This window comes from Mus musculus, chromosome X (assembly GCF_000001635.26).
Source record: "Mus musculus strain C57BL/6J chromosome X, GRCm38.p6 C57BL/6J".
In the NCBI taxonomy this organism is placed as follows: Eukaryota; Metazoa; Chordata; class Mammalia; order Rodentia; family Muridae; genus Mus; species Mus musculus.
This window is the reverse complement of record NC_000086.7, coordinates 137005750-137018681: the sequence shown is the minus strand read 5'-3', so window position 1 is coordinate 137018681 and position 12932 is coordinate 137005750. Positions and strand designations below refer to the sequence as shown.

At 40.6% G+C, this 12932-nt stretch overlaps 1 protein-coding gene across 1 annotated transcript in view; it reads left to right on the top strand.

The window, feature by feature from the left end:
* Slc25a53 (solute carrier family 25, member 53) overlaps nt 1-12932 on the top strand; it is a 57187-nt gene that overhangs the window by 19621 nt on the left and 24634 nt on the right. Inside the window, exons 5-6 of the mRNA NM_001082412.2 lie at nt 2343-2433; nt 3300-3425. Of these exons, the coding sequence (NP_001075881.1) occupies nt 3337-3425 (89 nt within the window). The 5' untranslated portion in view covers nt 2343-2433; nt 3300-3336. The remainder of the gene's footprint in view (nt 1-2342; nt 2434-3299; nt 3426-12932) is intronic.

Genomic DNA, 12932 nt, shown 5'->3' with positions numbered 1-12932 from the left:
ACTCAGAGACCTACCTGCCTCTGCCTCCTGAGTGCTGGGATTAAAGGCGTGCGCCACCACTGCCACCTAGTGCAACCAAGTTCTTTATAGATTTTAGAACTAGCCTTTTATTCCATGTGGCTTGTAGAGACTTCCTTGTGCCCCCGAGGTTGACTCCTTGCGCAGCTCTCTGGGCTGTTCACTCCCATTTGTTTATGCTGCTCCTTGTCTCCTCATTGATTTTTTTTTTTTTTGTTAAATCTCCTCCTCAAATTAATTATACAGACCAGTGTCATTTTTTTCTCCACTACTTTTTTAGGTCTGTTTTTCAGTTGTTGGTGTTGTTTGACTGTACTAAAACGGGACCATTCCTGTTGTCCTTTAATGCACGTTTCAATGGGGGAACAAAGATACTCTTCTTAAATTAAACAAAGAAGATTTCCTTCAACTTTGCCTAAAACCATACACGCTTAAAATGATACATTACCTATTTTCAATGAAACTCCCTAGCTGAGTTATATACTCAAGTGGTAGTCATTTACAATGGGACTCTTGTTCCCACTTATGGCATCAATAACATGAAAGGGGTATTTCTAATTTCTGGTAAATTATGTCAATAATACAATTGTGACAATACTTGACAGAGAAAGATTAATTGTAAGATTAATTATCATCAGAAGTTATAGTCATTTTTTCAAACTCAGGGCCACACAGTCAGGAATGCAATTGCAGCAGATCTTTGTTTCAGGTTTCCTTTCACAGAGTAGCCTTAAACAGTTTCTAGAAGGAAGCAACCCACAGTTCCAGCAACTTGTGAAACCCTCCCACCAACCGAAAAGGAAGTTAAGGTCAGGACACATTGATTAGAGGCTCCCATCTGGCTCCCTGCTAGATCTCTCCCCAGATTGCAGCACAAATTAAATCCAGCCCCCAGGACACAAATAACAACAGGCCATTCCAACTGGCCTAGGTAGGTCTGTTCTGCCTTTGTCCTGGAACCAGGAAGATGCTAAGATTAAAGCCATTCTTTGAGAACTAAAGACCCTTCCAGAAAGGCCAGGTTGGGGGTGGAGAGTCTCTGTAGAAGAGCTCTGGTATTTAACACTAGGAGGAAGACTGACTTTCCTGTTCAGGTAAGTAGGCTCCTGAGGCCTATGGCTAAATCTTCAAGTGTATAGTTCCTGATTTTTTGCTTCATCTTTTTAAAATGTTTTTTTTTAAAGATGACTTGTGTTTAACTTAGGGTCTCATACATGCTAGGTAAGCATTCTACCATTAAGCTGTACCTCCACCCCTTGATTATTCTTTTTTGTAAGTTGTAACATAGCTAAGGGTGAGGCAGAGGCATCGAGAATTTCTCTTCAGCTTTGGCCAAAATTCTGTATACATTAATTTGCCTGTTTTATACAGATGGGTTTTTGTATTAATAATACATGCAAGCATTTAGGCCCAAAGCCAGGCCTTATAGCTGGAGGATCTATAAACTGGGTGGACAGTGTGTTAGAGGTTTTAGATTTCTAAGGTGTGTAATAACCTCATTACAAGACCGTCAGTAGGAGACTCTCTCTCTCTCTCTCTCTCTCTCTCTCTCTCTTGAAAGGTAATCAATCCAATGCCCGTCATGAGTGATGTCTTTTTCTCCTCTGTGCACTAGTCCTCTGCCTAATGCACACCTACTCCCATAGACTGGCTGGGTGAGGAGGGAAAGCAAACTTGGGAGAAGTTTTGACTTTGTAGCCCTTTCACTGGAAATTGGCTGTGAGGTCGGAATGGTGCAGTCTCATGGGAAGAGTCTGGGGGACATAACTTACATTTTCATTAGTCACAGTGTTTATTTACTAGATGTTACAAGGCTGGGTTTGCTTTCTTTTTAATCATTACTTGAGAGGGAAATATAATATTTCCAATAACATGTATGGACATTTTATTCTCTTAATGTGGTAGAATTTAGATTGCAGGCGTGTGTGTGTATGTGTGTGTGTGTGTGTGTGTTGGAGGCAAGACCTTTCAGTGTAGCCAGACTGGCCTGTACTCACTGTATCCCTGATTCTGCCTCTCCAATGCTAGAATTATACCACCATACTTGACTTCAGTTCACTTTTAAATTATTTTATAATTTGCATATGTCAATAGCTTTTATGGGTGCTTCATTATTTCTGTTATCAAGAATAGATTCCTAGTACATTGTTGGATTATTTTGTTAGCGAGCACTCAAAGATATTTGCTATAGAATACTACTACCAATAGACCTCGTGATGATAAGCCACATAGTGTCTCTTGTTTCATTTATTGTAAAAGTTCATGTCTTAAAGTTCATGTTCTAAGCTTACAGAGATTTATAATTGTGCTTTCTTCTTTTCTAGGTAGATGCCCAGTGACGTCAACATGTAGTTTCCACAACGTGTAAGGTTTTTCGAGAGTGGCCAGGGGATGGAAATATTGGACTAAGGAATGGTAAAAGGCTACAAATATCAGTGTTTTAACCATTATTTAATTGCTTTCTTGATCATTACATGATTGTAAGCTTGTGTGTGTGCATGCGTGTGTGTCTGTACTATCATTCAGTGTAGAAATTGGCCTAGCCCATAGCACCTGCTAGGCAAGTCCGTCATTACCAATATATCTCTCCAACTCTATCATTGCTGTTTTGGGAAGGTTATTATTTTGCCATTTGGAAAGCACCTGTGCATAGGCTTTATCCTGTTTGGGGTACAATAGATTTGTATATGAAAAAATAATCTTGTTATGTATGGGTGCTGAGTCAGAACTTCTTAGCAGTAGTCAGGATTTAAACTAATAAAAAATGCTCAATGTGGTTTCTTCTTATGTCTTGAGAATTTAGCTGAGGCTAAATTGGATGAGTACCATTGGCACCAAGTAAGATCATGTGTTTTGCACTTAACAGATAATTTCTTTGTCTGTGGATATGGGAGTACAGCTGAGGCATCCCATAAATCCTATAGATAAACAGTTTCCACCCTCAATTATAAGTATTTTTTTTGATCCCCAGGAAACTAGGTAAGATATGAGGAAGAATGTGATTAACTTAAATGCCTCATTTAAAATTTCACTCAGAGGCTTTGTGCCCTTCTAGAATTTTCTAAGTATGGCCAGAGTTCTCAGAATAAAATGTAGAGACACCGAATGAAATAATGCCAAGTAGCCACCAGGTGGCGAAATTGCATATGGATTTAAGCAGCACAGGCAAACCAGCCTCGGTATCTAGCCTAGAGGCCATGTTTATGTCTGTATCTGGTTTTCTGTCAAGGCTACAAAAGATCAAGTGGTGATTTTATTTCTCTTTATTCCCTTGGTTTTAGAACACTTCCATTCCTGCCCAAGGCTTCTGTGGGAGCCATGTGCCGCTGTACCTGCTGTGGGAGCCATGTGCCGCTGTACCTGCTGTGGGAGCCATGTACTGCTTGCTGTACCTGCTGGGTTACCAGGTAGAAGAAAGAAATGATGCACAGTGTACTTCTAGTTCTTCAGCTGTTAGGATTCTAGTTCCCGCATCCCTGATCATCCCTGGATTTGCTACCATGAGAATGGACTTAAAGGATGAGGAGGAAAGCAAAATTAACATTTTTGAGTCACCAGATACTCTAGTTAGAAGTAGAGTATTATAACTTACCTTAATTACTATAAAAATATGAGACCCTGAAAGATTAATTTGTTGTTTTATCTATCACTTTAATTTAGCAATTTTTTACTAGGCTTTGCCAGTATTACTTCAAGTATAAGTGCTGTAGGTCCTCAGCTCTGTATTATTTTCAGGCAACTTGAAGGTAACATTCATTTTAGAATACTTTCTTCCATAGTGTTAGAAGATGCAGACATTTAAAATGGCAATCCTGATAGGAAATTTAAAATCCGGAATAATAATCCAATATCTGGCCAGTGTTCAGGCTTACTTGGTTGTGTCATTAAAAAAACAGTTTGCAGTTGCTGTATTTAAATCACGGTCCAGACAAGGTTTATATGTTGGATTCACTTGAAGTGTGAACTACGAGGCATTTTCTGTAGAGGAAAGCAGAGTATTAAATCAGTTAGTCCTCCTGTTTAGGAAGTCATAATCTTTGTCCTCAACGAGTTCTGTTTTGTGGTTTGGCTACCTGCTCCAATAGATTAAACCTATGGCTTTCCACAAGTCCTCTGTTACTGACCTTACCTTCAGCCCTGCTTTATTCTTTTTATTTTTAGAAAAGATCTCACTGACTATCATAGGTTGACTTTGAATTTGTTCTGTAACTTCAGCAGGCCTTCAACTTGCTAGCCTCCTGCCTCAGTCCTCCAAGTAGCTGAAATTAGTGGGCTATGCTTCCAGGTCTGATTCGCTGTGGGAAATAAGATATTATGATTTAACAGGCTCAGGTATAAGTTGTCAGATAACCAAATTACAATGGGTCAAACAGGATGAGAATTCATCTCCCATTTCTTTTTTATTTTTAAGATTTATTTATTTATTCTATGTAAGTACACTGTAGCTGTTCTCAGACACACCAGAAGAGGGCATCAGATCTTGTTACGGATGGTTGTGAGCCACCATGTGGCTGCTGGGATTTGAACTTAGAACCTTTGGAAGAGCAGTAAGTGCTCTTAACTGCGGGGCCATCTCTCCAGCCCTTGTTTCTCATTTCTTAAGGGTTTACTGTCCTATCATCTCCACAAATGTGCTATTTGTCCTCAGGGTACTAGAAACACCTACAGCGTGTACATTCACACTGAAACCATCAAAATGTAGCATGGGGAAAGAGAACAACATGGGAGATAACCAGCTGTCTCTGCTGTAAAAAAAAAAAAAAAAGTAATTCAGGACTCTTATATTACCTAGAACATTGCCCGGAGCATGTAATTGCCACCACTTAAAGTCGAAAACACAGGAAACCTGTTAGACTTGTGTGTACATAGGTAGAGGTAGGGGACAACTTGTGGAAGTCAGTTCTCCCCCTTTACCATTACAGTGTGTTCTCCCCTTCCACCATGTGGGTCCTGGAGATTGAAGTCCAGTGGTCAGGCTTGGGGTCATACCTTGCCACCGTGAGCTATCGCTTGGCCTGGAAATGAGTTAAAGTTCCACTGTTTTTTGTAATAGCACTCTTGTGTCCAGCTCTGCAATTCCAGTGGTGTTTTCCAATCATAGTGTCTTGTCTCCCTAACCATAGTTGGTTAACATATGCCTATGCTATCTAGGTCAGACTGTCAGAAGTCATCTTTTTGATTGTCTTTCTGAGGTTTAATTGGAGAAAAATAGTGTGTTCTAGTTTGTATTAGGCACCTAAGTATTCTCTCTCTCTCTCTCTCTCTCTCTCTCTCTCTCTCTCTTTCTCTCTCTCTCTTGTATGGCCCAGCTATGGGGTGTATGTTTGGAAATTTCTGGTGGCCTTTTTACAGCTATAGGAAAGAAACTTGTCTAAAAGAATGTCATTTTTGGGCTGAGCAACTGGAGCTTCCCATTGGTGTTCAAACCTCCAGTCATGCTTGTACTTGAGTCCCATCCATCTATGATGGATAACCTATGAGACATCCAATAGATTCTTTCTTTTGCCTGAGTTTAAGTTGTGTTTTTTGTCACTTACAATCAACAAAGTTCTGATTAAAGCGCTATTTTACAGGACAGTTCTGGAATCAGTATAGCTGTGTTTAGCATTTATGTGTCAGAGGGTAATAGATTTAGTAACTAGAAGCAAGAAGACAATTTGCAGATCTATTAGTCTACCTGAAAAGTGACAGCCCCGAGAGCCACAACATCAGGGGCTGCTGTAGCTCTGGCTGGTTTGTTTTGTCTTCTTCTAGATAGTTAAATAGTTACCCGCATCTTCAGACTGGTCATCCTTATATGGTTGCAGGATTACTTTTTACTATTCAGATGAGCATATTTCCCTCTATACCTTTTGGCATTGTTTACAAAGCTGCTTAGAAATCCTTGTCTGCTAATCTGGCATGTTGGTCATCTTGTGATCTGGCTTTTTGAGTGCCTTGATTTTTCAATACTAGTCACAGTTTCCAGTTTCCTGTGTAAATCCAATCATTCTGGCTTGTCTCATGGATACGAAGACTGTTTGAAATGGATACCCTTATGTCCATAGGAAGAGCATTGATATTTGTTTATGTTTTAGTAGGGAGTCAAGTAGACCGAACTTAGACACTACACTCCGCTTCTGTGAAAACAAAAACAAAAACAAAAACAAAAAAACCTGCAAATGAGTTCACTTAGCTTTATCTGGGCTATTTAGAGATGTTACTATGTGTGCATAATTCAGAGGTCAGCAAGAAACCTGGGTGGTTTCTATGCAGCATTTGGGCCCTCCTTCTCAGGCTCCCTCCACTGTAGGATTTTATCTTCCACACTTCTCAGCTTGTATGAAAACCCTGAACTCTGTCCTCCAGTCTTCAGGTCAGTAAGGTCCAGTTTAAGGCACCAGTGAGGAATGTGACTTGGGGCTATGTTGTGGCTAAAATGCCTTAAAAGAGGGGGCATTGTCCAGTTCTGACCTTTTCTTTGAAGTGCCATTTTTTTCTGTCACTTTCTTACTGTTTTAGGTTACTTGACAATACTTGCATGTAGCCTTTTTAAAAAATATATATTTTTCTCCAAAGTATACAGTTGTTGTATCTGAACAAAAGTCAATTTCATAGCAGCACTGAGTGGAAATTACAACCTGTGTGGGCTGTGTTATATAACTTGAGGCACACAGCACAAATACTCTGGAGGCACAGTAAAAATGTATACTAGTGTGCTGACTGGTATTATGTCAACCTGACCCAAAGCTAGAGTCATCAGAGAGAAAGGAGCCTCAATTTAGAAAATATTTCCATAAGATACAGCTGTAAGTCATTTTCTTAATTAGTGATTGAGGTGGGAGGACCCAGCCCTGGGCTGGTAGTCATTTGTTCTATAAGAAAGTAGGCTGAGCAAGCCATGGAGAATAAGCCAGTTAGTAGCACTCTTCCATGGTCTCTGCATCAGCTCCTGCCTCCAGGTTCCTACCCAGTTGTAGAGTTCTTGTCCTGACTTCCTTCAGTGATGAACACGTAAGCCAAATAAACCCTTTTCTCCCCACTTGCTTTCTTGGTCATAGTATTTTATCACAATAGCCACCCTAACTAAGACATCCGGGATCTACGTGTTTGATTCAGCTAATGTGACTTGATACAGACAGGGTTTATAAGCATGTAAGGTAAAGGTGATGATATTGTCAGTTGGCATACTTGGAGGAATGAGAAGCTTGGTAACTGTCCGCTTGGGGGTTCTCATGAATTCAGATTGTCTCACCATAAACAGGTAAATTCCATAGCAGGTAATCTAATACCTCTTCCATGAGGACCTCCAAGGACCAAGTATCCCTGACCCTAATATTGCTGAATTTTTAAAGGTGATGTTAAGTTAGCTGTAGTAAACTGTAATTTCTATGCAGCTGTAGGTCAGATGGACAGAGCAAGACTCCCATACAACCCTCTGCCAGACCTGGTGTCTGAGATAGATAGAAGGAGGAGATAAATAGATAAGTTATTTAAAGCTTGAATAGGGATGAGTGACATAGCTTATAGGGAAAGGACTGTTAAGGAAACCCAAATGTCTCCTTGGGGCACACCAACATATGGTAAATATAGGGTTAAAAAGATAAGACAAAAACAAGTTTAAGGAAGAAGAGGTTACGGCTTTGGCCCTGTTTGAAATATCTGTGAGGCATCTAGGTAAATGCACAGGAATTTGGAAAACTGGAGAGAACTCTGGAATAGAGATCTGTATTGAAGAATGCCCAGTAGAGAAGTGGTAGATGAAGCTGTGGCTATGAATGAGATGGCCAGATAGAATGTGCCAAGGGAGAGGAGAATTGATGAGAGAGAGGGGAGAGACTAATAAGTAGGTCAGTTTGAGAAATTGTGAAGTAGCTATAAAAGTAAAAGGGGAGTTAGAAAAGGTTGTATGTAGAAGTAAAGGAGACGTCCAACCCGTTGGTGTTCAGTAGAGCCGAATGCTATAAAAGCAAGCATTGTACACGGAACATAGCAGCTCTAACAGCAGAAGGTTTATTTTCATCTCACGGTTGTAGTTGGAGTTCAGTGTCCAGGAGCACAGCCATTTTGCAACAGCTTATGGGTTTCATAGGGTGGTAAACTGCATCATGTAGCCCCTGCTAACCATTCTTCCCAATAGCCATCCCCCTGTGTTGCCCCTTGCTCTCAAATTTGGTGGGTTCTATAAGTAGTTTAACTGGTAGTATGTCTGGAAGTGATGCTGCTTGTTTGCTTGTTTACAGATAAGTGTAGCTCACAGCCCTCATCAAAGAGCCCTGTAGCCACGTGTAGTGGTGCATTTCTTTAATCCAGCACTTGGGAGGCAAAGGCAGGTGGATCTCTATTAGATTAGGCCAGTTATGTCTACCTACCTATTGAATTCTAGGCCAACTAGTGCTACATAATGAGACCCTGTATATATAGGAATGTGTGTGCACACATACACATAAACAAACAAACAAACAAACATATATAAAAAGAAGCTTCCTTTTACAACAGATAAAGTTTAATATAGAGTTATACAGATCGACAACTGGTCAGAATGCATAGAGTAAGTGACTGTGGGATGCCCAGCTCCATCAGATATATCTTTTTTGTTTGTTTGTTTTTTGTTTTTCGAGACAGGGTTTCTCTGTGCAGTCCTTGCTGTCCTGGAACTCACTCTGTAGACCAGGCTGGCCCTGAACTCAGAAATCCACCTGCTTCTGCCTCCCAAGTTCTGGGATTAAAGTTGTGTGCCACCACCGCCGGGCCAACAGATATATCTTAAATGGAACCCTATACCTAAGGATAAGGGAACATGAAGATGAGGTAGGAAGTAAGAACCACAGGACCAGGATATCTGTTGTTTTATAGTGTCCCATACACATGTGTACACACAGAGGAAAATGTAACCGTGAACTCTTAGCAATATGTTTGCCTAAACAAGATCAGCATAAGGACAGCACAGTTGACATGTCACTAGGGGAAATCTCACATGGTCCCACCCCTAGATCACAAGGTGCAAGTGACAATGGCTGATGAAATAGGGTGAATCAGTTTCCTTTAGGGACGGGCTTTCACAGAGGTGGTAAGTCATAATTAAAAGAGAGGCTGTCATTTGGGGAGGGGGAACAGGGAGAGGAGAGAGAGAATACCCTTGTATGAAGTTTCCCCCTAAACACTTAAAAAACAGGAGGTCGTAATCTCCCTCACAACTTTCACTGTGGCCTTTTGGTGCCTTGAGCAACCATATAAGAAGTCTATCTTGCTAATTAGGACAAGTGAAGGAGACTTGAGATGACGTGGAAAGGGAGCACCCTGGCTAAGCCCAGATCTCTAGATCTGAACAGGCATGTGAAAGAGACCATCCGGGCCCCTCCAGACCAATTACCAACCAGCTGGGTACCATGGAGTGGCCTAGTAGATAGGAAGCAGAGTAAATTTACAACCTAAGGGAATGGCCTGTTAGCATCTGGAAGCTCACATGCAATTGTGGGAGTATTTTTCCTAATTAGTAGTTTGGAATAATGTATTTATATCCTTATTTTTATTTTAATGTACAGGTGTTTTGCTTAAATATATGTTTGGGCACCACATGCATGCCTGGTACCACTAGAGGCCAAAAGAGGGTGTTGAGTCCTCTGGTACTGCAATTACAGATATTAGTGGGCCATCATGTGGTTGCTAGGAATAGAACCTAGATCCTCAGGAAGAGCAGTCTGTTTTTTTTTTTTTTTTTTTTTTTAGATTTATTTATTTATTATATGTAAGTACACTGTAGCTGTCTTCAGACACTCCAGAAGAGGGAGTCAGATCTCGTTACGGATGGTTGTGAGCCACCATGTGGTTGCTGGGATTTGAACTCCTGACCTTCGGAAGAGCAGTCGGGTGCTCTTACCCGCTGAGCCATCTCACCAGCCCCCGAGCAGTCTGTTTTTAACTGCTGAGCCATCTCCCCAGCCCCTGAGGGGATTTTTTAGAAATAATAGTGATAGATACTTTGGAATGTGTACATATTAATAGAGGACTTTTCTATAATGATGGTATGTGCTTGGAAATGTGCGTGTACAAATAGGGAAAAGCTAGGAGGAAGAAGAATGGAGATGCAAAAGAGGGAGAGATAGCTGACGCCATATGAGATATCTAAGAAGGGAAGATGAGATCCCAACTCTGGTGATGAGTTTTAAATCAAGAGACGCTTGCTTTCCAATGGATCTTTAAAAATATGTCTCATGTACTAGAGTCAAAAGAATATATAAATGTTAGGTAGGAATTAATTGGTTTCCCAAGAATGGTTGACATGTTCCTTATCAGGATTGCTTAGAAGCCAGGAAGTAATTGGTATCTGTACCTGTGGGTTAACAACTAGACACCCTTTTAATAAAGCTGTTTCTGTACATAAGCCATACCTCCACAGAGTCAAGCTAGTCTGGGCTCTGTGGGTTTTCAGAATGGTAGAGGCTTCAAGTTCGGTTGTAGTAGATAACTAACATAAAAAGGCCTTGACTGATATCTGCAGACTTCCACATGCTAATGAGGAAAAAAATGTATCAAGGTGTCTTAGTCAGGGTTTCTATTCCTGCACAAACATCATGACCAAGAAGCAAGTTGGGGAGGAAAGGGTTTATTCAGCTTACACTTCCATATCACTGTTCATCACCAAGGAAGTCAGGACTGAAACTCAAGCAGGTCAGAAAGCAGGAGCTGATGCAGAGGTCATGGAGGGATGTTCTTTACTGGCTTGCTTCCCCTGGCTTGCTCAGCCTGCTCTCTTATAGAACCCAAGACGACCAGCCCAGAGATGGTCCCACCCACAAGGGGCCTTTTCCCCTTGATCACTAATTGAGAAAATGCCTTACAGCTGGATCTCATGGAGGCATTTCCTCAACTGAAGCTCCTTTCTCTGTGATAACTCCAGCTGTGTCAAGTTGACACAAAACTAGCCAGTACACAAGGGAAAGTAGAAAAGCAACTCAGTATAACAATAAGCCTCTGTAAAAAACATCTATTATGGAAAATTGTAATCACACATAAAATTACACAGACCAGCACAATGAACCTACATGTATTACTAATTTTGTTAAAAATACAAAATATGATATGGATGCTAAGATCTGTAAATTAGCAGGTAAATTAGGGAGGGTGAGGCAGGATAATTGCAATGCCAGCCTGCATTACATAGTGAGTTTCAGTCTAGCATAAGACACAGGAAGGATCTGTCTATAAAAATTAAAAAGAAATAATTAGCAATTTTTGCTCATAGTTTTAATGGTACATATTTTATTTTATAGAGAGTTGATCCTCATTGTTTAATAATTTCATATTTATAGCTTGGACTATTTACTAAAATTTATCTGTACTTCTCTGGTTAGTACTTGCAGTGCTTTCATGGTAATTCATGGACCTGCACAGAGAGCCAGGCACTAGATGTTCCCAGCTAAAGTTGAATAGAGAACACACTTTTTTTCCCATATCTGTTATCACACTGTAAGTGTCCTTTCCATGGTCATTTTAATGTTACTTTTTGCTTCTTTTGTTGGTGACTTCACTGTTTAAAGTGCCACTAACAATAATGTTAATGCCAGAAAGTTGTGGTATGTCTTAAGGAGACCGTATATGTTAGATAAGCTTCATTTTGGCATGAGCTATAATGCTATTGTCTAGGATATTAGAGGTAATGAATCTTGCAAATCTAGAAAAAGAAAGAAGAAAGTTGGCAGCCTATGGATGCTCAGAAAAATGATGAAATATTTATTTTGGGGTATGTGTGATGTATGTATGTGTATTTCAATGTGTATGCAAGAACATGCCATTTGTGTGTGTGAGTATCTAAGTCTCTTTATCTCTGTCTCTGTCTCCCCCTTTCTCTGTCTCTCTATCTCTGTCTCTCCAGTGTGTGTGTGTGTGTGTGTGTGTGTGTAGGCCTTGTTGACATTGGGTGATTTCTTAGTTACTGAGGTACTGTTAGTTACTATTGCTGTGAAGAGACACCAGGAGCAAGGCAACTTATTAAATAAAGGGGACTTGCTTACAGTTTCAAAAGGTGAGCTCATAGCCAACATGGTGGGAGCAAGGCAGCAGGCAGGCATGGCACTGGAGCTAAGAGCTTACATATTATCTACAAGGTGCATGGGGAAAGAGGAGGGAAAGGGACCAGGCATGGGCTTCTGAAACCTCAAAGCCCACCCTCAGTGACACACCTCCTCCATTAAAGCCACACTTCCTAATTCTCCCCAGAACTCTTCCACTGACTAGTAATCAAGCATTTGGATAATATGAGCCTGTGGGGACTATTCTCATTCCAACCATCATATTCTTCATTGTAGTTTTTGAGAGAGGAACTCTCAGTGAGCCTCCTAGCTCTGCCTTCACAGAGCTCTGAGACTGTAAGCACATACCTCTGTACTGGTTCTTTTATATGGGTTCCAAGGGATGTAGCATCCACTTTACTGACTGAAGTATCACCTCAACCTCAATACAAGTCTAATTGGCCTTTCTTTCATTCTAAGGATAATGAACTTTTTGTTTGTTTTTCGAGACAGGGTTTCTCTGTGTGTAGCTCTGGCTAACCTGCAACTCACTCTGTAGACCAGGCTAGCCTCAGATTCACAGAGGTCCACTTGTCTCTGTCTCCTGAGTGCTGGGATATAAAAGGTGTGTGCTGGCATTGCCTGGCAAGAATATTGAACTTTCAAATTAATGAGTTTTTAAATTGTGTTGATTAATTTATTTGTATATTTGTACACTATTTGTCTGAGCTTGTGTATGCATACATATGGAGATAAGAGAGTAACTTACTGGAATCAGTTCTCTCCTAATTTGGGTCCTAGACATTAAATTCAGATCATTAGACTTGGTAGCAAGTGCTTTGACCCGCTGAGCCATCTTGCTGGCCCCTTGATTTAGGTTTTTAATGAACGTATAAAGTGATAATTTTCTTTAGGGTGTTTTAG